The sequence below is a fragment of the Rosa rugosa genome, chromosome 1 (assembly GCF_958449725.1).
Source record: "Rosa rugosa chromosome 1, drRosRugo1.1, whole genome shotgun sequence".
In the NCBI taxonomy this organism is placed as follows: Eukaryota; Viridiplantae; Streptophyta; class Magnoliopsida; order Rosales; family Rosaceae; genus Rosa; species Rosa rugosa.
In genome coordinates, this window is record NC_084820.1 from 2,508,388 (window position 1) to 2,529,667 (window position 21,280).

The window sequence follows — 21,280 nt, forward strand, 5'->3', positions numbered from 1 at the left end:
AAGATTAACCACTACATTAGTTGTCATCTGATTTGCTTAACTCTGGGTGAACTTGATTAATTTTGTCATATTTTTGTTGACCTGGTAAATTTGTGCAGCTCTTAGGAATTGAGCATCACCAAATGCATCCATCAAGGCATCATTAATATTGATCAAACTCTCGTTCCAAAATAATTCATGTGCTGAACCAAAGAAATGCATACAAGGGGGAACAATTAATATATCAAGTTAATATATAGACTAGAAGAGGCAGAAAAGAGCTACGGCAATGGACATGAAAACAGTAGAAATGGTAACAACATGAGAAGAGCTGCCTGTCGAGCCCTTTGGTGGTGGTGGTGCTGTAGTGCTTGACGTGCTTGGTGGTGGCGATGTTGAACTAGGAGGAGATTTAGCTCCAGAAGGAGGAGTACCAGTACTACTTGGGGCAGGAGCAGGCGTAGGCGCAGAGCCGGAATGGCTAGTTGTTACGGTGATTGCCAACTTCTGTCCTTGGTCACAGTGTCCAGGGAAGAGGCAGATAAAGTAGTGATCGCCGGTGGCATTGAGGGTGTAGTTGGCTGGTCCGTCGTACTTAGGGTTGCTGATGAGGTCAGTGACGTTGCACTTTTCGTAAGCATCCTTTGCAACTTCAGCTACGTCGTGTCGTCCAGTAGTGAAATTGAACACTGTGCACAAAACAAAAGATCACAAAGAATTAATATTCGCTAGCTATAGTAAAGAAAATTAACCCCATTGAAAATTGTTGGGTCATCTGATTTGTGCAGAGTTAGCAAACTTGAATATGCCGGAAAATACTCTGATGGTAATAGTGATAACCAACTAGCTAAGTTCTAACTTAATTGAGAAGATTTGGTTCTTGAAAATGAACTTCAAATATATACAAACTTTCAAAATGGATGATCTCCTAATTTTCTTAAAACTTTAAAAAGGATGATGTTCTCTTTAGAAGTTTGCTAATCCAGTACTTATATATGGAGATAGATGGCCTTGATTAGCATAGCTTCGGAAATAATTACCTAGAAGGTCGCCAACTTTGAAGGTCTGATTGGCAGCCCAAGAAGTATAGTAGTTGGCACCAACTGTATTATTCCAACTCACTTTGTGCGTTTCAGCTTCTGCGGTTTGTAGCACAGCTGCTAAAGCTATAACAATTGCAACCACAGATGTAGTCGCACTAAGTTTCTTAGGCCCCATGATCTCAATGAAACTTGGAGTGTTCACAGGTTGCCCCTAGCTTCAGCTATTTGGTATTGTGGTGTTCTGGGTTTCTTTGTGAATGAGCTATATATAGAGTGAGGTACATATTGCACCTTTGGTTTGGTTAGGTGTTGAGCAGCTGTACTTGTACAAGAACATCAGCATGTGCTACCAAAATTAAATATCTGGAAAATTAATTAGTCTAATAGTACTGCAACATTATTAATCATAATACATAATACACAACTAATGCAAAGAGATTGAATCCGGTCAGACTTGGCAGCTTGACATCTGAAGAGGCAGTCTTCATCTGCATTCATAGAGATAAAGGTAATGTTTAAGTCTAATTACTTACTGATTTTACTGTTTACTATTCACACTAATATGCTCTTTAACATTTTAACTCTTCACCTTTGTGATAGGTCATGGGATGGAATTGGCAGTAACTTTGAATGGATGAGTGAAATTTGTTTATTGATTCTATCAGACCAAATCAATAAAATTATGTATGATTGCCAACAAATTAAGCATACTGTAGTATAAACAAATGAATGAACCTACTCCTGGTAAAGCATAATAAAATGGGATACATGAGAAGTTTCTTGCTGTCCACTTGTATGACTTGTTCTTTGGCAATTATACATACACATCTTTCCCTCATGACTAATTCTTAGGTGCGGCTACCCGCACCACGTGTACGGTGCGTCTGCCCAATCATGTCTCAGAATTTTTTGTCTTTGTTCCGAAATTGTCCCTGATTTTTAAATATGAAATACCCAAAATACCCCCCTGCTTGGACACTTATTGGTCAGCCGCACAACCTCTCTTCCCTTATTAGTTCTTGGTGAAATAATTATTTGAGGCAACATGTTTGATTTAAAATATAAAAAGAAGAATTTAAAATCTATATCATCTTTCTCTATCTTGGGGAGGAAATACTGTTTTTTCCTAGAGCTATGAATAAACAATAGAACTTCTCCATGCCATCTGGTGGACTTGACCCAAAAAATAAAAATGCCTAATTTGATTTCCTCAGACCTCAGTTGTGTTTGAAGACTGTTTCTACTCCATAAACAACACTCTTTTCCCAGTAGTTACTCAATGACAAACAACAATCTTGTGAACAAACAAGACCAATCAATTCAAATGCATATCATCTATTTCCAACATAAATATGAGCCCCCTAAACTATTAAAAAAAAGTGCCTTATAAAGTAGTTGGAAAGCATGCAAGGAGAAAATAAGAAATAATTAAGTAAAAAAGTTGTAAGAAGCAAAACTGATATACATTTCCTCGGATGAATAAAGCTAACAAAGCAGTAACTAGCATATATTTTCAGAACTCCAGAATCCAATTTATGTTTGTATTTTGAAGAAGACATGATAGCCGATCTCTCAACTCCGACCGGTGCCATGCTCAATCATCATCTAAGAAACAGAACAAATGCTAGCGCAGAGATTGGTAATAGGAAGTATTGGGACCGAGACCAGGCTTGAACTCTACTATCCTGTAATAGTAATAAAGAAGTAACCCAAAAAAAACTGATTAGATGAGGAAGCGCTTTCAACAACAATGTGCTAAGCTAACAAGAGCTACTGAAATTGAAAGCATGGTATAGAGCAAAATCTGTGCATATAGGGAGGATCACAAAAACCAAGTAATGCTGTTTCGATTCTAAAATTTAATTTCCTTCATATGCTTCCTATGAATCTAACACTTCTACTAGTTCCTCTGTTTGGACATTGGCAGATCAAGTGCAAAGGGTAGTGACAATCCAAGACAAAGTAATGCAATTTTCAATCTTATTTCATTTCTTTATTGGAAGACTTTAAAGTTTAAATCAAGCCAACCCAATCTCCAAGACAGTATTAGAGCATTCAAAGTGACATAATTCATGGGAAGTTAGGAAACTAGTACCTTTAAAGATGAAAGCAATGAATCTGCAGATGATACAAGTCCATGAAACCCAATATCATATGAAATGGTTCCATCAGGCTTGAACAGTCCAAAATTTCTCTCAGAAGTAGGGCCGGGTTTCAAGTCCTCGTTAAATATGGCAAAAATGTATGCCTTCACTACAAAATGTGGCCGGAGAGGGGTCCCTTTCTTCTTTGCTAGCCTTTTACGTAGGTTATAGTTATATGTCCTTGCATTCTCTACCGTAGCTGCAGCTTCATTGTCATCTCCACGGGAAGCCCACCCTGTCTCTGTAATAATAACTTCCATCTTTTTCAAACCAGCATCTTCCAAAGCTGAATAGGCTGCATCAATCTGAGCATCAAGCATATTATCATAATGAAGATCAGTTTTTTGATCATAAATCCCCTGTGTTTTCTGAAAAAGAGCATAGTTGATATCAATATTCTCCGGATCACTCATGTAGGCAAGGAATGGGTAAGCATTTAGACAGAAGGGAGAACCAATTTCTGAAAAGAACTCCAAAAGTGGCTTCATGTACTGCTGCTTAACATTATCCCTAAATATACAGGAAGAGGGAGGATATGAATTAGCAAAAACAGCCTGTGAATGTGCTGTGGTAATCTGAACTACATCATCTAATTTTAACATCTTTGTTGCATTATAGATGTTTTTAACTGCACCCAAAAGAGCTGCCCACAATTCAAGATCACCCCCACCTAATACTTCATTACCCACCGCAATCCCTCGGATGTGTGTATCAGGAAGAAATGCCTGCACATTTTCTTTAACCCAATCCAGTGCGTGATCCTGATTGGCACTCATATCTTTCACGTATCCATTTGGAAGCCCGACCACTAAGTCAAGCCCAGTCCCGCTAAAAGCCTTGAGAACACTGTGATCAGCATCATATATCCTGACATTCTTTATCTTTGCTGCTCTAAGAAGTGTAGCAACTTTATCTGGAGAAGGAATGTTATCTGCAATTCTTCCATAATTTATTCCGTATGCTCCAGTGAATGCTTGCACAGTCACAGAGGCTGGAAAGATCAGAACAGCACCATCAACCATCAGTCATGTGGTCATGAAAGATAAAAGCAAGATACTAAGTGCCACATATGACATTTAAACTAACATACAATCAGTCCACTCAACCACAGAGATTGGTAAAGAACCAGTTTAGGTTTACTTCACTTCAACGAGGTTCTCCTTTTATTAAGAGAGGGGTTTTCAGATCTCTTCCATTGTACAGTTTCAGGAAAGCTCACCAGGTCAAGTAGATCATCAAACTAAAAGTTTTCCTTTAATAGCACATGAACAAGTAGACTTTGTTTTACTTTTCTCCTTCAAACATTCTTATAGATTGAAAAGACTGTTAATGATCTATCTAATTCTATACTAACTTTGGAAACTAGGAGTAAGTCAACTGGAAAATTCACTGATTGCTCATACACAGACCAAGAACCTATAAAATTTGGCAAAGAGCCACAAAAGCTTTGATCTTGCATATACTATCGCTTATACATAATAAACAAGATGAAGACCTGCATTAAATATTTTTTCCAAACTATCATTCTATCAAATCAATGCCAAAACAAGGTCTGAATTTTTTTTAATTAGTCTGAAACAAATTAAAAAACACAAACCTAGCAGTCAAAATCTCTTTCAGTAATGAAAGAAAAATAGAAAAACAACTTCAGATGGTCACTCAAAACACACATATACAGACCCGATTCTCCGAATATTATTCAACATCAATTAACCAATACAAATATCAAATTGTGATCAATCAATCAAAGTCAAGAATCCACTAAAATATGCAAACCCAATTGCCAAAAGAAACCAACTTTTCCACTATACTCAATCACATACCTATACACTATTCTACAATCATCCAATTCAAGCACAAAACAATTGAAACCCAGAAACCAAATCACTTCAACGACAAAAATCCATGGAGAAAAAGGATTGGGAAGTTACCAATTAGAGAGAAGAAGACCAAGAAGACATGGACAGAAAAGCAGAAGCTTTTGATTCTCATGGTCTCTGAACAAAAACCAGCAACAAAGGATTCAATCTTTGGTAAAGATCCCAACTTTCGACCAAACAAGGCGCAAAAATGACAACTTCAGAGCCTTGAATACACAGTGCTCCTTCTTCCTCAGGCATGCCATAAGACAATGGCAAGGACCCTTCACTGGTTTTCTTGCATCTCTCTGTTTCTTCACAGAGAAACCAATCAGAGATTTCAGAAAACTGGGTTTTGGGTTTTGAGGAGTCTTCGGTTTGGTTTTAATCTTGGAATTTATTTCTTTGTCCTGTAAGTGACGATTGCTCTAATTGGTCGGTTTTGTTTTGCGCTCTTTCCTGCTTTGCCCACCATGGACTCTTTAACTTTTCTGAACTTCCTTTGGTTGGTTTGGGCTGAAACTCCTCACTTGACTCACAGTCCACGAATAGGAAGACGACATGTTTTGAAAGTTTGTCTGCCTGTATTGGTGTGCTCTCACGCGCTTGCTTTAAGGTAGATTTTTACACGCTTTACTTTCCAAACTTCCTCAAAATTACAAAGCATCAAATTTCGTAGACAAACAATCTTCTAAGTTCTAACGATATAAAGATGTGATCTTTTAACCGTCAATGAACCGCACAATCTTATAAACAACACTAGTGTATGACGAATATGTTAGGCTTGTGTGCTTTTCAAAACCACCTACTTTCTTGTTCTTCTAATGATATGTTTAATTTCTTTCCCTTGCAAACCTATTTGCATGGTGGGTTTCATTCATGATGTTATCTTCCTCCATTAGGTTTACCAAAACCATGCATGAATAGTGATGGCAAAGAATGTGACATGAGAAATGGCATGAATCATTCACAAATTACGAGAGTTCTTATGTGCCTCATTTCTCTTGAATCATTAATTTGATTGTCGAAAAAAAACATTGAAGTGTACGTCGGTTTCAATGCGCTTGAAGAAAACGTTTTCTCTTTATCAACTGTCTTAGACCATTCCTCTTTCAGTCTTTTGGTCTTGCATTACTGCTTTTTGGATTACTTCATCGCATCAATTTCAATATAATGTTAGAGTCAAGTAAATGAACATTTGTTTCAGTAATTCAGTATAATGATACTACTTAGAACCATAATGTAGTAGCAAAAGTTCTTTGAGTTCGCTCGATTTGTTTTATAAATTTTGTATATATATACTAGAGAATGCGCTTAAATTAGTTCACCTATGTACATCTATAATTGACAATTATCTATACGCGTGAAGGACTAATCCGTATTCTATTTAGAATGAACTTTACATTAAAAAAAAAAAAAAGCATTATTTATTTTCCGGACCGCTGGAAATTCTCTCCTCCAATTTGAGTATTATGTATCTTCTTTCTATAGTCTTTCATAGTGGGCATCTAGCTATAGATGGAAAAGTTTGATCAAAGAATCTCATGGAAGTTGGAAGGACCACAATTAGCATGCACTTCATGTTTTCTTATTTCACTAGTCAACTTGCTCAGTCCTCAGGGAATATCAAAGCTAGATCAGCTGCCCTGAGCTTGAACTCAGAAGAGATATTTCCACCGACTTTAATAATTGGGGACAAAAATACAAAAGCAAAACTCATTATATGTGTCAATGACTCATTAAGTTTCTCATATTTATTGCCTTTCTTTTCTTCCTCCTTATGTGTAATGATAGAGACGCCTTTAGAGTACGTTAGTAGAAGGAAGACAAACCTTAGCCCTTGGAGTTCATGTCGACATTTGCATCAGAACTGAATAATTGGAACCAATAAAAAGGTTCTTGTAAAAGTAGAAGATTTTTAAATATTGGTACTTTTGAAATTGAGAGGGAAAAAATTGCGTACAGGAATTCTCTTTTCTATGCAAGTTAGTGAGGAGAATTTCACAGCTTTATTAGAGAATGTTCTAACATGGTTGGGTCCCCAGATCGATTTATCTTGCATAGTGAACAAGCAAAGATAGAAATGTCCTATGGCGGAACTAAAGAGATCAAAATCGAAAGCTAAAAGAGCGTTCTAAAGCCATAAACCCTAAATAGTCCCAGGCTCCCAGCAGCGACATCTTCGAATCGAGTGGCCCAAATTTACAGGAGCTAGCATCGGCGTGAAAAAGACTTCGGGCATATTTACATGGAACAGTTCTAGCTTGTCTATTTTTTAACTGTGAGAAACTGATGAAATGTTACAGTTCCTACTGTTTACATATTATTTTCTTTTTTATTTTATTTTATTATTTTTTATTTTTCAATCACACGGTATCTTCAAAGGCTTTCTAAGCCCAGAGACTAATCTGTGCTCGGGGGATTTTGTTAGAACGCTTCCTCTCCCTGGCCACCAAAATATATTGGGATTTAACTCCAATAAGCGTAAGCGGGATTCGAACCTGGGTGTGGGGGTTCCACACCTGGAGGCTCTTACCAACTCAACCACCTGTGGTGGTTCTTTACATATCGTAGTACACTCTAAAGCTAGCTGACGTTCTGGAAAGAAGCACAGGATGATTTACTTAGACGACAAGGGACTCTGTAGCCTCAACTAGCCTAGTGTCTTTTGGGTTTTGTTTCTTAGCCTTTTAATTAAGTTCTTTCTAATTAAGAAAGAATCTAAAAGCCATTCAATTAACTATCAGATCAGTACTGATCATAATCCGCGTATGTTATATATATATATATATATATGATCCCACTAATCTGCTAGATTATTATTGCATATCTGACATGAGATATGGTTCTCTTTAGAGCTGGTTTAAACCTTTAAGGAGAAATCATTTGGTTATTCCGGTAAATGTGAAATAACATTATAACAAAAAGTAACGGAACACAAAAAGATTGCGATAATTTTTATAAACAGAGAAGAAAGTTATTACTTTAGGCATGCCCAACTAATATGATCCACGTATGGGAATCTACTTTGCCATCCACTGTTTTTATAATAGTCATAGCATGGCCATGCACGGCTATCCTTTTCAATCTTTGTACTACTTTGATTATGATTACAACAAGGAATGCTTCAGCCTTCTTTTTGATTGTGTGAACAAGATGTTACATACAAATGAAGTGTGCAACATTATTTCCACTTCCACTGGTATCAGAAACTCATTAAGACAGTAGCAATGGCCTTTGATTAGAGTTATACTTCGATAATTAGAAAAGAATTGTCGATGAAGAGTTGTAATTAGAATCCATGCGCATGAATAGGAAGTTATATATTTTTATCACATTGGAGACCAATTGTAACTTCAGATTGCCAGGGGTGTCTGCCATTGTTGTTTGTTGTCTGTGCTCTGGTAGCATTTCCATGAGGTTGAGTAATTTCTGTGAGGTTTATTATTGCTTTCATTTCTCACTGGGCTTCTGTTTCCTTCTTTGCTTTCTGAGGTTTGGTCTTGGGCATCCTCCATTGTAATCTGGGTTTCTAGGCTTTTTAATAACGTATCTCACTATAGGCTCGTTAACTGGGCTTGTATTCGTAAATCTTTGTGGGCTTTAAGACTAAAAGACCCTTGAACATTAGGAAACTGACCGGAACAGAAGACGACACTGCCAATTTTCAGAAAGGAACCTATTGAATAATGTCATGAATCTGTCCAAACGAACCAAAAGGCAAGTAGGCAACATCCCAAATCTACAGAAACGTACCAACCACATCAAGAATAAAGCTGCAGAATCTCAGTAATTAAAGCCTCCACTTCCTTTCATCTTCACAGGGGCACTTGTATTTTCTCTTGCTAGCTAGGCTGATGATGGATTTGAGATACATGTTGGCTGCGAATATGATGATGGTTATCGGGTAATGCTAGTTGTGATTTGTGAAGATGAAGATGGAATGAGCTGCCTCTCCCTCTACATCTTGATATAGTGCTGGCTGTGAAGATCATGATAGAATGAGCATGCTGGATTTGATTCAAGTTTACAAAAAGTTCAACCAAATTAATAGGACACTATCAATCACAAGTACCAACTCAAACAATCACAAGTATTCAAGTAACAACTCTCAAACAATCAGAAGTAATGACTAAAACAAAGCCAGTAAATTTGGGGTTTACAGAATCACCAAAAAATGTGATAAGCCGAGAAGTAATCTAAACAATAACTATATCCGTCATTTTATTAGAAGACATATGCTTAGGGTACGACTAAAATGTGAGCAGGGGAACAACCAAAATGTGGCATAAATCTTGATCATATCAGACAGAAACACTTGCAATGTTGGTATCAAATGCCCACACCACAGCCAATTGCTGGTGAAACTAAAGCCTCAACATAAAGAGCTGTATTTAACCGTTGTTCCTCATGAGTCTCAACAACAGTTGTAAATGTATTTCTCTTGGGTTATATAATGCCAACAAATCTCTATGAAGAACTTCACCATTTTCAAAATACATAAAATAATGCTTCAGAGTCTACAGAGTAGTCCCTATAACCAACCATTTCTGAGAGGTTTATGGCTTTTGTATATTGTTTAGTGGGATAGGTCTATTACTAAAATAGCCCTAGAGCAGTAGGAAAAACTGACTGGATGAGAAGGAGTGACCCTTGCAACCTTATCGTGAAAATTTCTGTGTCATTTCCAATACCTCTGGATTTTCCCACCAGAAAATTAAGCTAAAAGAATCAATCTTTTTCAAAGAAAGAAATGGCCACAGCCTCTCTCTCTAGTGCAAACACATTCCTCTCTGTAACAACATTAAGTTCTTCCCAGAAAGGTAACACCAGGAGACACTTGACCTTTTGCAAAGCACACAGTGACTCATCATCATCAGCATCTCCAGCTCTGACCAAGAGAGGCCTCTCCATCAGCTTTGCCACCAGCCTTGTGTTCTCAGTGGTTGGTGGAGGCTGCTTCAGTTCCAATGCAGCAATTCTAGAAGCTGATGATGATGTGGAGCTTATGGAAAGGGTTAAGAAAGATAGGCAGAAGAGGCTTGAAAAACAGTTGGTCATCAGCTCTGCCAAAAAAGAAACAGGTCAAATTTTGTTACTTTCTCTTGTATTCAATTATGGATTATGATCAGTGATTAGGGTTCCCCTATGTGTTGTTTTTGTTGATGGGTTCTTGATGATGTAATAACATTTTGTATTCTCCAGTTTAGAATAGGGAACTTAATTTTGTTTGTTCAGTGGAAATTTTGATTACTGCTTATTGAATAGTTCTGTATGATTCTATCACTTCTGGGTATTTTGGTCTAGAATCTAGTTCAGCAATTGAACATTCAAATTTTAGTCTTGAAAGTTCTTGCTTTCATTGTTCTAGCTATGAGCCCATATGTGTTTTTTTTTTTGTTAATGGCTTCTTGATATTATAATAACAGTTTTGTATTCTTCAGGTTAGAATGGGGAACTTATTTTAGATGTCAATCTTGGTTAGGGCCTATTGAATAGTAATTCAATCTTGGTTTGGTCTACATTAGCAATTCAACATTCAGATTTTAGTAATTTAGTCTTGAGAGTTCCTGCTTTGATTGTTCTAGCAATTGTAATTCAACAACTTCAGAGTTTGCAGCACTTTGCGCTTATAAACTTCAAGCATGCATACTAAACAGATTTCTTTTCATTATATTACTTGCCAGTGTAATTCAGTGGTTCTTTGTGGAGCTGATTGCATGGTTTTGTTGACCTGATTTTCTCGAGTTCAGCCACAATGATGGTTCTGTGACAAGCTCAAACCTTACCATAATGAAATGATGTGTTGCAGGAGATCTACAGGAACTGGTGTTCAGGCTGAGCAAAGTAGGCCAGGCCATCGATGGTAACGATTTGTCTACAGCTAGTTCAGTTCTCGGGGATACAGATTGGGTTAAGAAGGCCAATCTGGCTTTGAACAAGGTCATCCTTAGTTTATAACATTAGTACACAGGATATTTTAAGTATGTTCTTTATAAAAAAAAAGGTGATTTGTCATAGAGAACCTCAATCATCAGACTTATAATATCAGTAACTATCATCTCTGTTTGTTTTGTTCTTTTTGTATATAAATGTATAGCTTTCTGACTTTTTTCTGTGTACCTTCTCAACAGCTGAGCTCTAGTCCTGAAGAGCAGACAGAGGTGGATGCATTCAATTCCTCACTAGCTTCATTGATATCATCAGGTCTGTTGTTACTTCATCAGGAAAACTTGCTCAATGAGATTATTCTTAGAGATGTGCCATGAATTTCCACATCAAAATGTGGCTTGAAACACCAGTTTCACCATGACACCTAGTATCATACAGCTTTAGTTAGATTTTGCATCATTGAACATATTTTTTCTTGCACAGTTGAAACATGGTTTTCGTTTGCTTAAATGGCTTATGTAAGCTTTTGCCTTGCAGTTACAAAGAATGATGTAGAGTCCTCCAAACTTGCGTTTGTGTCGTCTGCCAGTGCAATCGAGAAATGGACAGCATTAACCGGGCTAGTTGACCAGCTTAAGGGACTTTAAACAGACAGAGGATTACTTACTTTCAACTAATTAATCTTTCTATGAGAGGAAAACTGTTAATCAGCCGTCTCCGTTGAGTTTGGGCTACAACAGATTTCACCAAGCACTACCAATTTCGATTGCATCATTCTTTATACATTGTTTTGAACCGAACTAGTGGAATTTCTCGTTTTTGTATACATTGCTTACCAGCCTGTGCAAAACTTGGCCATCATGGGCAGCTGTAATACCTATAGAATCAAAGAGATCTCTTACTGGTTGTTGCTATGGATGTTGCAGCATTTTATGATTCTAAGGCATTTAGTCATCCCAGAAAAATCAAGTAAAAGAAGGAATTGTTAAGTCAAGCCGACTTATTAATATCACTGCATAGCAGTATTACACCACCAGTATTTTACACCATAATGTTACAGAGGTCACTGCCAACTACATTCTCTCTAGTACACAACAAACGATGGTACAGTCTCTCTAATACACAAGAAAGGATGGTACATGGTACAGCCTAATCTAATGATCTATTGTCGGATGTTTCAATGAACAATCAGATGGCTAAAATTAACAACACTGAAACTAGAGATATTCAGAGAAATGTGGAGGGGGTCAGAATGGTGGAAGAGAAATCGGATTTAGCGAGCCATCAAAGCTAAACCTTCGCAGCCTCATTGCCGTTGCTGCAATTGTCAGTCACTGCTGCTTCAATCTTCTTGCCTAACTCATGAACACCTGAACTCTTATGTTCCTCATCCTTCCCTTGTGCTGCTTCTTTCTCCTTAGTTTCACTTTCATTATGTTTTTCTTTTTCTTCTCCTTCTCCTTCATGTTTGTCCTCATGTGCGGTAGCTATGTCTGCTTTGCCCTGATCCCCGGTCACTTCCTTTTCCTGCGCCTCAGACGGTGGTTGCCCGACCTTTTCTTCTACTTTTCCTCCTTCCAAACCTTTCTTTTCATTTTGTTCTCCAGAGCCAGAACCCTCAACTTCCTTCCCTTCATTGGTTCCTACATCAACTTTAGCTTCTTCGGGAGGAGCTACTTCTGCCTTGGTATCTGCATCTTGTACTTTATCCTCATCTTGGTTTTCCTTCACATCAGCCTTTTCCATCTCAGTATCGTTATCCTTCACAGCTTTATCAGCATCTTGCACATGACTAACTTTTGTCTCCTCAGTTCCTTGAGGAGCAGCTTCCTTTTCTTTGCTATCCTTCTTCGAAGCTGATGTTTTTCTGCTTCGCTTCTTTGGGGGATCACTTTCTGGGGATGGAGTTGCCTTGACCTTCTCACTAATCCTAGCCGATCTCCTTGGGGTCTCACCAGTGCCCCAATCAAACTCTGACACTAAAGGGCCACCAGGGTGTGCCTTCAGGTATTGTTCCAGCTGTTTTTTGTTGGAGATCTCCTCTCCAGTTGGAGCCGTAAATATGATCTCATTTTTCTTAGGAGTTCCACTTTGCTTGGGCACAAACTGCATATTAACACAGACCACCACAAACTTGTTATATTGACATAACACACTGGCAGATAGATAACGAATCATCAAACAGTATGTAGTGTTGTTGGGGGAAAAAAATTAAGAAAGTCTTGCTAGGAGCATAGGATTGTAAATTTCTGGACGACACTCTGACCTTAATTAAAATCACGAAAGGATCTTTCGAAATGGTATAAGGTAACTACTGCCATACTAGCTGATAACAAGCCTCCTCTTAAAGAGTTCAGAGGCAGTGCTCATGAAACTTCCAAAAATCATCAGACACGGAGACCTTATAGTTCAAGCCTGGTACTAGCCCAAATTGAGACTCCAGTATCAAACCATATCAGATAACATCTCTAATTTTGTAACACTAATGCCAACAAACCCGATCCCAAACTTCATGTGAGATAAATCAGAAATACAATTCTCTAAAAGATCACCCCCAAACGAAATCACAAAACCTGTAAATCCCAACTCATTCAAAATCCAAACCTCAAAATGAACTCCTCTGTAAAAGTAGTTTAGTTTACCAGACATATGGACAATGCAGAAAACCATACACAAAGCAGAGCTCCAAACAATTCCCAAGAATATGTGATTTCCACAGAACCTATCAAGACCAACACTTTTGACCTAATTGAACACATTTCGATACACAAAAAAAAACCCAAGAACAGCACAATTACTGAAAATTCAACTCAAATTGAAACGAACACCACAAACCCTAAATACAACCCTTCACCATATCATCAAATTCCACCATATAATCCACCAAAAAAAGAAGACAAACCCAAGTGAAATTTCATCAAATGAACACGAATTAGACTAAACCAACTACCAATTCAATTCAACATTTGAAAAAGCCCTAAAATTTGAACAGAACAGAGAGGAAGCAAATATAACCTTCTTCATCCAACCAGAAGGAGCTGGTAGCTCTAAGGTCACAACCTCCTCCTTCTCCACTGAGCTTGCCATTTCCACTTTCACCTACCAAATTCCAATACAATCAAACAAACAAAAAAAAAAAAAAAAAAACTTGAATTTAATTTATACCCAACAAATAAAAATCCAAACTTTTTCGAAACAGAGTAATAAAGATTCTTACTTTGCTCTTGAAAAACAAACCCAAAAATTAAAGATTGAAATTGGGGGAAGAGGAAAAGAGGGCAGAACACTAAATATGAGCGAAGGCCAACTGAAACAGACACGTTGTTGAATCAGAGGATTTGTGTGCTTCCCAGGAGCACGATAGAGCTGGTCTGTGATTTCTGGTGCTGGGTATTTTTGAACCGTCACGGTGGTTTGTGGGGGTGACAGGTGTACTTGATTGACGGCTTGGATTGTGTCGGTTAAAATTAGTTGGGTTTGACTTCAGGCGGCTGTGAGTCACCGCCAGGGCTTGTGACGCTTGAGCAGCTCAGCTTGTGGGCTTCTCGATTGGTTTGGAATTTCAACCATTCATTCACTGTGGTGGTCGAGAGATGGTGCAAGGAGCTCATGTTTTGAATTTCAAAATCTCTGTTGAGTTAGACAAATCAAAAAAATTGGGTCTACTGCATTTAACAACACGGTTGAAGCACTAGATTTGTCTGATTCTTGTTACATGTATAGTTTTAAAATATATAAGCATATTAATGTTTTCGTATGTAGAGGAGGTGTTTTGAGAAGATTGATACATTATACTTTCGCATTATTATTTTCGGGGCGGATGCCCTATGTGCACGACCAATCTACTAAAAACTTTTTTCAACTATAAATGTGTTTACGTATTGGAAAGAAAATTTCTTATGTTATACTGACATGTCTGATTCATCAATTATCTGCACATTCAACTCACCCGAAAGATGTTTATATTTTAGACTTTCAAATTCTTTACCAAAACAAGAGAGGATATATTGCATTCAATACGAGGGTCAGACCACCAAATTTGTCTGATCGAACACGGTCGGCCTACCAGGTTTGTCTAAACATCCATTCAATTTTAAAATACTTTTATACTATAATTTGCTGGGTGGATGTCCTATGCTGCACAACCAACCTACTAAAAGCTTTCTCCAACTAAAAATGCGTTCATGTATTTGAAAGAAAATTCAAATCCTTAGTAACATGTAGTCACTCCATTGGATTGACTTTATTATAAATTTTTAAGATAAGTACTTGGAAGACCTTGGTTTCCGTTTAAGGTGGTTGGACTTTGGTCTATCCAAAACCAACTACCTTATCCGGATGGAGCGGATCCAGGACAACCCATCTTTCTTTTTCCCCATGAAATTAAAATTAAATACATTCCAGAAATTTTCCTAAAATTACAGAAATAATTTTCATAACTCGCAAATGGCAAGAGCTGTGTTTATTGGTCATTATTTATTTCGCAGTTGCCACCATATACTGTTTTGGACAAAAAAATTTAAATACGTTGATAAGAGCTTCTTTGGTCCACATTGATAAGGAAACTTTTGAAACCAATAGAGGGTAGTTTGGGCTCCCTTTTCAAAAAAAGAGGGTAGTTTGGGCTAGTGGGCTGGAAGATTGAGACTGGAACTGACTGCGGCCTGGGGCTACAAATTCAAGAGTTCAATGATGATTTAGGATCCATCTATTTTTAGCTGGGGCAAGATAAGCTAGAAGGTCTTTCTAGAGTAAAATCATTTACCTTCACATTATTGTTAGGCCAGCTAACCAACAATTTATAGTTTGCCAACTAACAGATGGTCGCCTGTGAATTGAACTCATGACTTTCTTCTTGCCAAAACAAAAAATGGAAACCTTCTTATCAGCATATTTGCAATAATCTCACATTTGATAGAACATCAGCATATTTGGAAGCCAAACCTTCTCAAAATTAGAATCATTTGCATGAGCGTGGACATGACACCATTACACATGTACATCTGGGCATGCACATTGTCTATAACATCATTTACTTTCATTTAAAGCATAAACTATGAAGCAAGTTAATATACGAGTTTATTTATCTTAATTTAAAAATAAAAAAACTTAACAGACTGGGTGTTTATGGTTGTACTTTAACATGCGCTAAATAAAATACAGTCAAATTAATACTCCACATTTGTGACACATGGACCTGTTGACAACACCTAGTCGCCTACTACACTATTTCTTTTCTTTTTTTGTTACAAAATAATTTTTCATACACTATTTCTTTAAGAGAGTCGGAAAAAGAATCATTTGTTAGAGCATCTCCAACAGATTCTGCATTTCCTCATTTTTCTCTATTTTAGAGAAAATTGGGTCATTTTTAACTCCAACAGCTTCCCTAAACCTTCCCCTAAAATAGAGATTTTGAGGAGAGAGAAGATTACATTCCCTAAATCTACAGCAAACGCTAAAAATATAGCGATAGAAAAGTTCATAAATGTTTCACGTGCTCCCCACTCCCAACGTCTCAAATGGTTCAACTTCGACTGAAGCTCAACCAAGAAAGAAGACGGCGTCGCCGGTGAGTCGCCTCCTCCACCTCCGTTTGGTTTGATTCATTCCAATTTTGTACTTGTTTTCGTCTTTTCCACGCTCGTTTGTTTTGATTGATCATGGAATTTGAAAATTTTGAGTTCTTGAGTCCTTGATTGTTCTTTAATTGTTAGGAATGCTTTGCCAATTCTGGTAATAATTATCTGAAGGCGTTTGAATGCTCTCCCACTTTTGGTGGTCATTGTTGATTGTGTTACAGGGGTGGCAATCTCCCTGGTGAAAACTTTCAAATTGATTTTCAGGTTTTCGTTTTTCATATTATGAAGTTTGGATAAAACTACACCTATGTATAATTTGTTGTTTTGGTGATGTCTGGATAAGTGTTGCTGTTGTAAAGCATGCCATGCATTCATAACGCCCCTTTGGTTACTGATAAAATGCCTCAAAGAGAAGGATGAATTTTCAAGCTTGTCTGCAAGTCTGCAACTCATTTTAAAACAATGGAATCCAACGCCCAGAAAGCATAATACCTTTTCCATGTGTCTTCTTAACTAAAACCTACAAGGAAAGCAGGTTGGGGGGGAGAGGGGGTTTCTAGTGTAGTGGTGACCCAAAACACATGTAAAGTTCAGTCCAGGGATGAATGAATGAATTGGTGAGCTTGGCTTGACTCTCTCTGGGTCTCAGTTAGGCCAAAGCTTTAGAAATATATCAACTACGTACTGCAAGTTCCTTGCATCATCACATATAGGAAATTACTTATCCTAAATATCAGTATGTTGTCAAGTTGTCATATCTAATTAACCATTGATCAAGCAAATGGGTTTTTCGCAGCTTGTACCTTTTGACAACAAGGAACATAATTTGATCAATTTCTTGCTTTATTGTTTTTGGATTAATTTCTTGCTTACAGCAAATCAATAATTTGATCAACTTCTTGCTTTACTGTTTTTGGATTAAAAACACATTAAGTTAGTACACTTCGATCGACTTGATGCACAGATAGTTGATGATCATTTGAAATAGGTTGTCTATGCATGTATGCATGTCCCATTGTTTTCTTTCTTCATTGACCAGCAGCAAATCTGGTTGCAGGTCCCATTGTTTTCTTTCTTCAATATTCACAGCTTATACCATTGATATTGTACTTAATGTGTGCCTTTGCCTTGTTTAATTTTTTCAGATGGCTTCGATGCCATTGAATTTCACTAACCTCCTCAACAACGAATCAGCCCTCAGTGACCTTAATGAACCACACGATTTCCCGGCGAGTCAGTATCAGTCCAATGGTTCTACTTATGCTCATTCACCATATGAAGATTGCACTTATGAAGAGACTCCTACAAATGAAGTTTACACTTACGAAGAGACGCCACGTGCACCTAGCAACAAGAAAGCACAAAGACAAGCCCAAAGACAAGCCAACTTCACAATCGAGGAAGACAAACTTCTTGTATCTGCATGGCTCAATATTGGCTTAGACCCGGTGAAAGGAGCCGATCAAAAGAAGAAACAATTCTGGAAAAGGATTACTGATTACTTTGAAAAACACAAGAAGTGGTCTGCTGAAAGGAGTGAAAAATCATTAACAAACCGTTGGTCAACAATCAGCAGCACTGTGAGTAAGTTTTGTGGACATTATGCTCAATTTGAACACTTACGGAGAAGTGGTTATACGGAACAAGATAAGGTAAGCAGCTGTTATAAACATAAGGACTTAATATCATTATTTTCAGTTTTGTGTTTTTGATTTTCATAATGGATTGTTGCCCTTGATTTTATTTTTGGAGCTGTGATGGTGTGTTAATTGTCTGTTTGAGATCCCTTTTGTGGTGGAGTGTTTTTATAAGCTCATAACTATATATATCTACACACACATAGAGACGAATCATATATATACATATAGTGTGTGTGTGTGTCTATATATATATATATATATATATATATATATATATATATATATATATATATATATGTATATATATAATTCTGTCAACTCCCGTTTTTAATGAGTTTTCTCAATGTCATGCCAGTATGAGGGGCTTATTTGAATTCTGCATCAATGTGAATTACTTGTTCAACTAGTGTTTGTCTTACAATTGTCATGTGTTAGACTAAAGGATCTTTATATATTGACTTTGTCAGATAGTGGAAGCAAAAGAGAATTTCAAGCTGGAGGAAGGTCATGCATTTGTACTTGATCATTGTTGGGTAATTTTGAGGTTTCAGCAAAAATGGATGGATGAACATCAAAAAATTGAAAGTAAGAAAAAGTTGAAGGCTCCTTCTAGTAAAGCTGCAGATTCTATCAATTTAGAAGACGATGATACAGAAGCTCCTGAACCTGCAAGCTTGAAGAGGCCAATTGGGAGAAAGGCTACCAAGGAAGCTATCAAAAAGGCAAAATCCAAAGAGTAGGTTGGTGAAAATGAGAATGAATCTTCAAAAATCCGATCTGAGTTGGAAGAGTTGAGGGCAAGGAGATTAGAAAGTGACCGCATAAAGGCAGAACAATTTAAGTTGCTACTTGCTACTGAGCAAAAGCAAGTTTCTCTGAGAGAAAAGGAAATTGAACTTCAGGCTCGAAGTGAGGATGCTAAAATAATGTCTATGGATTCTAGTGTCATGCCTCCATTTCAAGCAGAGTACTTTATTAGTCTTCAGAAGGAAATCTTGGCAAAAAGAGCTAGTAGGAATGAAAATCAGTAGTCACTTGTGTTAGTTCTTTATTTTCAGTAGAGAAAAGGATGTTTATGCTCTTTCTTTCTATGAGACAATATTAGTACTTGTTATGTTTATGCTCTTTCTTTCTATGAGACTATATTAGTACTTGATATTAGTACTTGATATGTTTAGCACTTGCTACGTGCAACTTTCAAATTCTGCTTGAAACATGTGGTGAGATCTTTATTATACACCGAGATAGGTTTTTGCTTTCTTGTGGATTAGCATCCACAGCAGGGTGAATAAATCCAATGGAAGGATGACAAAGTCCTTTAACTCATTATGATCATCACTTAACAATAACATAAAGTTTATTCCCCATAATATTTGTACGAGTATTTCATAAACTTAGATGGAAACTCAATTGAAAAAATCATTAATAATAATGAAGAAGAACATAACATAATAATAATTTGGAAACTAAATTAATCTTTCAAGAACTCATAACAACACATTGTCCTCGCATAAGCAAATCACTATTGTCCTCCATGTACTTTCCATAAGTGCTCGACAAGATCCTCTTGGAGTTGAGTATGCATTTGTTTATCTTTAATCCGATGACGATTTTCAATGAACTCCATTAGTGTTGGTGTACGCTCAAGTGAAGGTGATATACGTGGAATGTCAGCAACTCTATCATATAATGTTTCGATTTCATGCACGTGTCTTGGTCTACGATCACTCTCATGTTCATCACGCTCGTCTTCAATGATCATATTATGCATGATTATGCATGCTGTCATAATATACTTTAGGATATCCTTATCCCAAAATCTTGCTGGGCCTCGGACAATCGCAAAACGCGCTTGAAGCACCCCAAATGCACGCTCCACATCTTTCCTTGCCCCTTCTTGCTCTTTAGCAAAATGTCTATGCTTATTTCCTTGTGGAGCTGGAATAGTCTTCACTAATGTTGCCCACGATGGATATATACCGTCAGCAAGATAATATCCCATATCATATGATCTACCATTGACTTCATAGCTAATAGGAGGAGCACGGCCTTCAGCCAATTCACTAAATACAAAAGAGCGTTCTAACACATTGATGTCATTAAGAGACCCAGGTAACCCAAAGAAAGCATGCCATATCCAAAGATCATATGAAGCTACAGCTTCTAAAATAATAGTTGGTTCATGAATGTGGCCTATAAACATACCATGCCAAGCAGTTGGGCAATTTTTCCATGTCCAATGCATACAATCAATGCTTCCCAACATCCCAGGAAAGCCACGCTCTTCGCCTTTTGCAAGTAATCTCGTGAGGTCATCACTATTTGGGGATCTTAAGTACTCATCACCGAACACTTCAACAACTGCTACAACGAATCTTTTGAGACTTTCTATAGCGGTGCTTTCACCAATCTGCACATACTCATCTACATAATCGGCTGTAACACCATAAGCAAGCATTCGAAAAGCGGCTGTTACCTTTTGAAGTGATGACAAACCAAGACGCCCAGCAGCATTCCTTCTTTGAACAAAATAATTATCGTGTGCAATGACAGCATCATGAATTCGAAGGAAAAGAGCTTGCTTCATTCTGAACCTCCTTCGAAAAAGACGAGCCCCATATTTTGGAGGATTGGCAAAGTAGTCACGATAAAGTCTTTCGTGACCCTCGATTGGATCACGTTCAACAATATTGTGACCCATAATAGAACCACGACGACCTATCTTTGAATTCTTCTTAGCAAGACGTTCTTCTTCTATTTGAACAAGTAACGATTCTTCATATTCTTCATGAATATCGTCGTCGTCATTCATGTACGTATCAACTAAATAACGACTAGCCAAAGAACAACGAGCCATAAAAATAGTTTGAAAGTGAGCAAGAAATGAGGAAGCAAAGGAATCAAAATTATGAGAATGAGATAGAAAATGTGATAGATGATTCTTTCTTATTTATAGAAGAAGTTGACGTCAACTAGCCGTTGTAAAATAGCCGTTAGAAATAGCCGTTGTAAACTAGCCGTTATAAAATAGCCGTTGTAAACTAGCCGTTATAAAATAGCCGTTGTAAACTAGCCGTTATTTTAGATTTGTTTTAAATGTAGAATATTTTATTGTTGTAATAAATGCAGAAATCTGTAAAA

General features: G+C 37.3%; 6 protein-coding genes across 6 annotated transcripts; 2 read left to right on the forward strand and 4 right to left on the reverse strand.

Moving 5' to 3' along the window:
* Positions 1-146: 146 nt before the first annotated feature.
* On the reverse strand, positions 147-1,446 carry LOC133710145 (umecyanin-like). The gene is made up of 2 exons (XM_062136153.1): positions 1,020-1,446; positions 147-668 (listed from the first exon to the last, which is right to left on the reverse strand). The coding sequence occupies exons 1-2, from the start codon at positions 1,195-1,197 to the stop codon at positions 241-243; spliced, it is 606 nt and encodes a 201-aa protein (XP_061992137.1). The 5' UTR covers positions 1,198-1,446; the 3' UTR covers positions 147-240.
* Positions 1,447-2,433: 987 nt separating this feature from the next.
* LOC133710136 (glucan endo-1,3-beta-glucosidase 11-like) lies at positions 2,434-5,523 on the reverse strand. Its single transcript, XM_062136145.1, has 3 exons — positions 5,098-5,523; positions 3,118-4,157; positions 2,434-2,707 (listed from the first exon to the last, which is right to left on the reverse strand). Exons 1-3 carry the CDS (start codon positions 5,156-5,158, stop codon positions 2,624-2,626), a joined length of 1,185 nt encoding a protein of 394 aa, XP_061992129.1. The 5' UTR covers positions 5,159-5,523; the 3' UTR covers positions 2,434-2,623.
* Positions 5,524-9,684: 4,161 nt separating this feature from the next.
* On the forward strand, positions 9,685-11,831 carry LOC133710161 (thylakoid lumenal 16.5 kDa protein, chloroplastic). Its single transcript, XM_062136170.1, has 4 exons — positions 9,685-10,109; positions 10,838-10,968; positions 11,160-11,232; positions 11,455-11,831. Exons 1-4 carry the CDS (start codon positions 9,779-9,781, stop codon positions 11,562-11,564), a joined length of 645 nt encoding a protein of 214 aa, XP_061992154.1. The 5' UTR covers positions 9,685-9,778; the 3' UTR covers positions 11,565-11,831.
* A 60-nt stretch (positions 11,832-11,891) lies between these two features.
* On the reverse strand, positions 11,892-14,468 carry LOC133710150 (methyl-CpG-binding domain-containing protein 11-like). The gene is made up of 3 exons (XM_062136160.1): positions 14,135-14,468; positions 13,933-14,016; positions 11,892-13,023 (listed from the first exon to the last, which is right to left on the reverse strand). The coding sequence occupies exons 2-3, from the start codon at positions 14,002-14,004 to the stop codon at positions 12,208-12,210; spliced, it is 888 nt and encodes a 295-aa protein (XP_061992144.1). The 5' UTR covers positions 14,005-14,016; positions 14,135-14,468; the 3' UTR covers positions 11,892-12,207.
* A 1,758-nt stretch (positions 14,469-16,226) lies between these two features.
* On the forward strand, positions 16,227-19,263 carry LOC133726953 (glutathione S-transferase T3-like). The gene is made up of 3 exons (XM_062154590.1): positions 16,227-16,489; positions 17,645-18,151; positions 18,607-19,263. The coding sequence occupies exons 1-3, from the start codon at positions 16,406-16,408 to the stop codon at positions 18,877-18,879; spliced, it is 864 nt and encodes a 287-aa protein (XP_062010574.1). The 5' UTR covers positions 16,227-16,405; the 3' UTR covers positions 18,880-19,263.
* Positions 19,264-19,661: 398 nt separating this feature from the next.
* On the reverse strand, positions 19,662-20,951 carry LOC133726924 (uncharacterized). Its single transcript, XM_062154565.1, has one exon. It carries the CDS (start codon positions 20,949-20,951, stop codon positions 19,662-19,664), a length of 1,290 nt encoding a protein of 429 aa, XP_062010549.1.
* Positions 20,952-21,280: the final 329 nt, after the last annotated feature.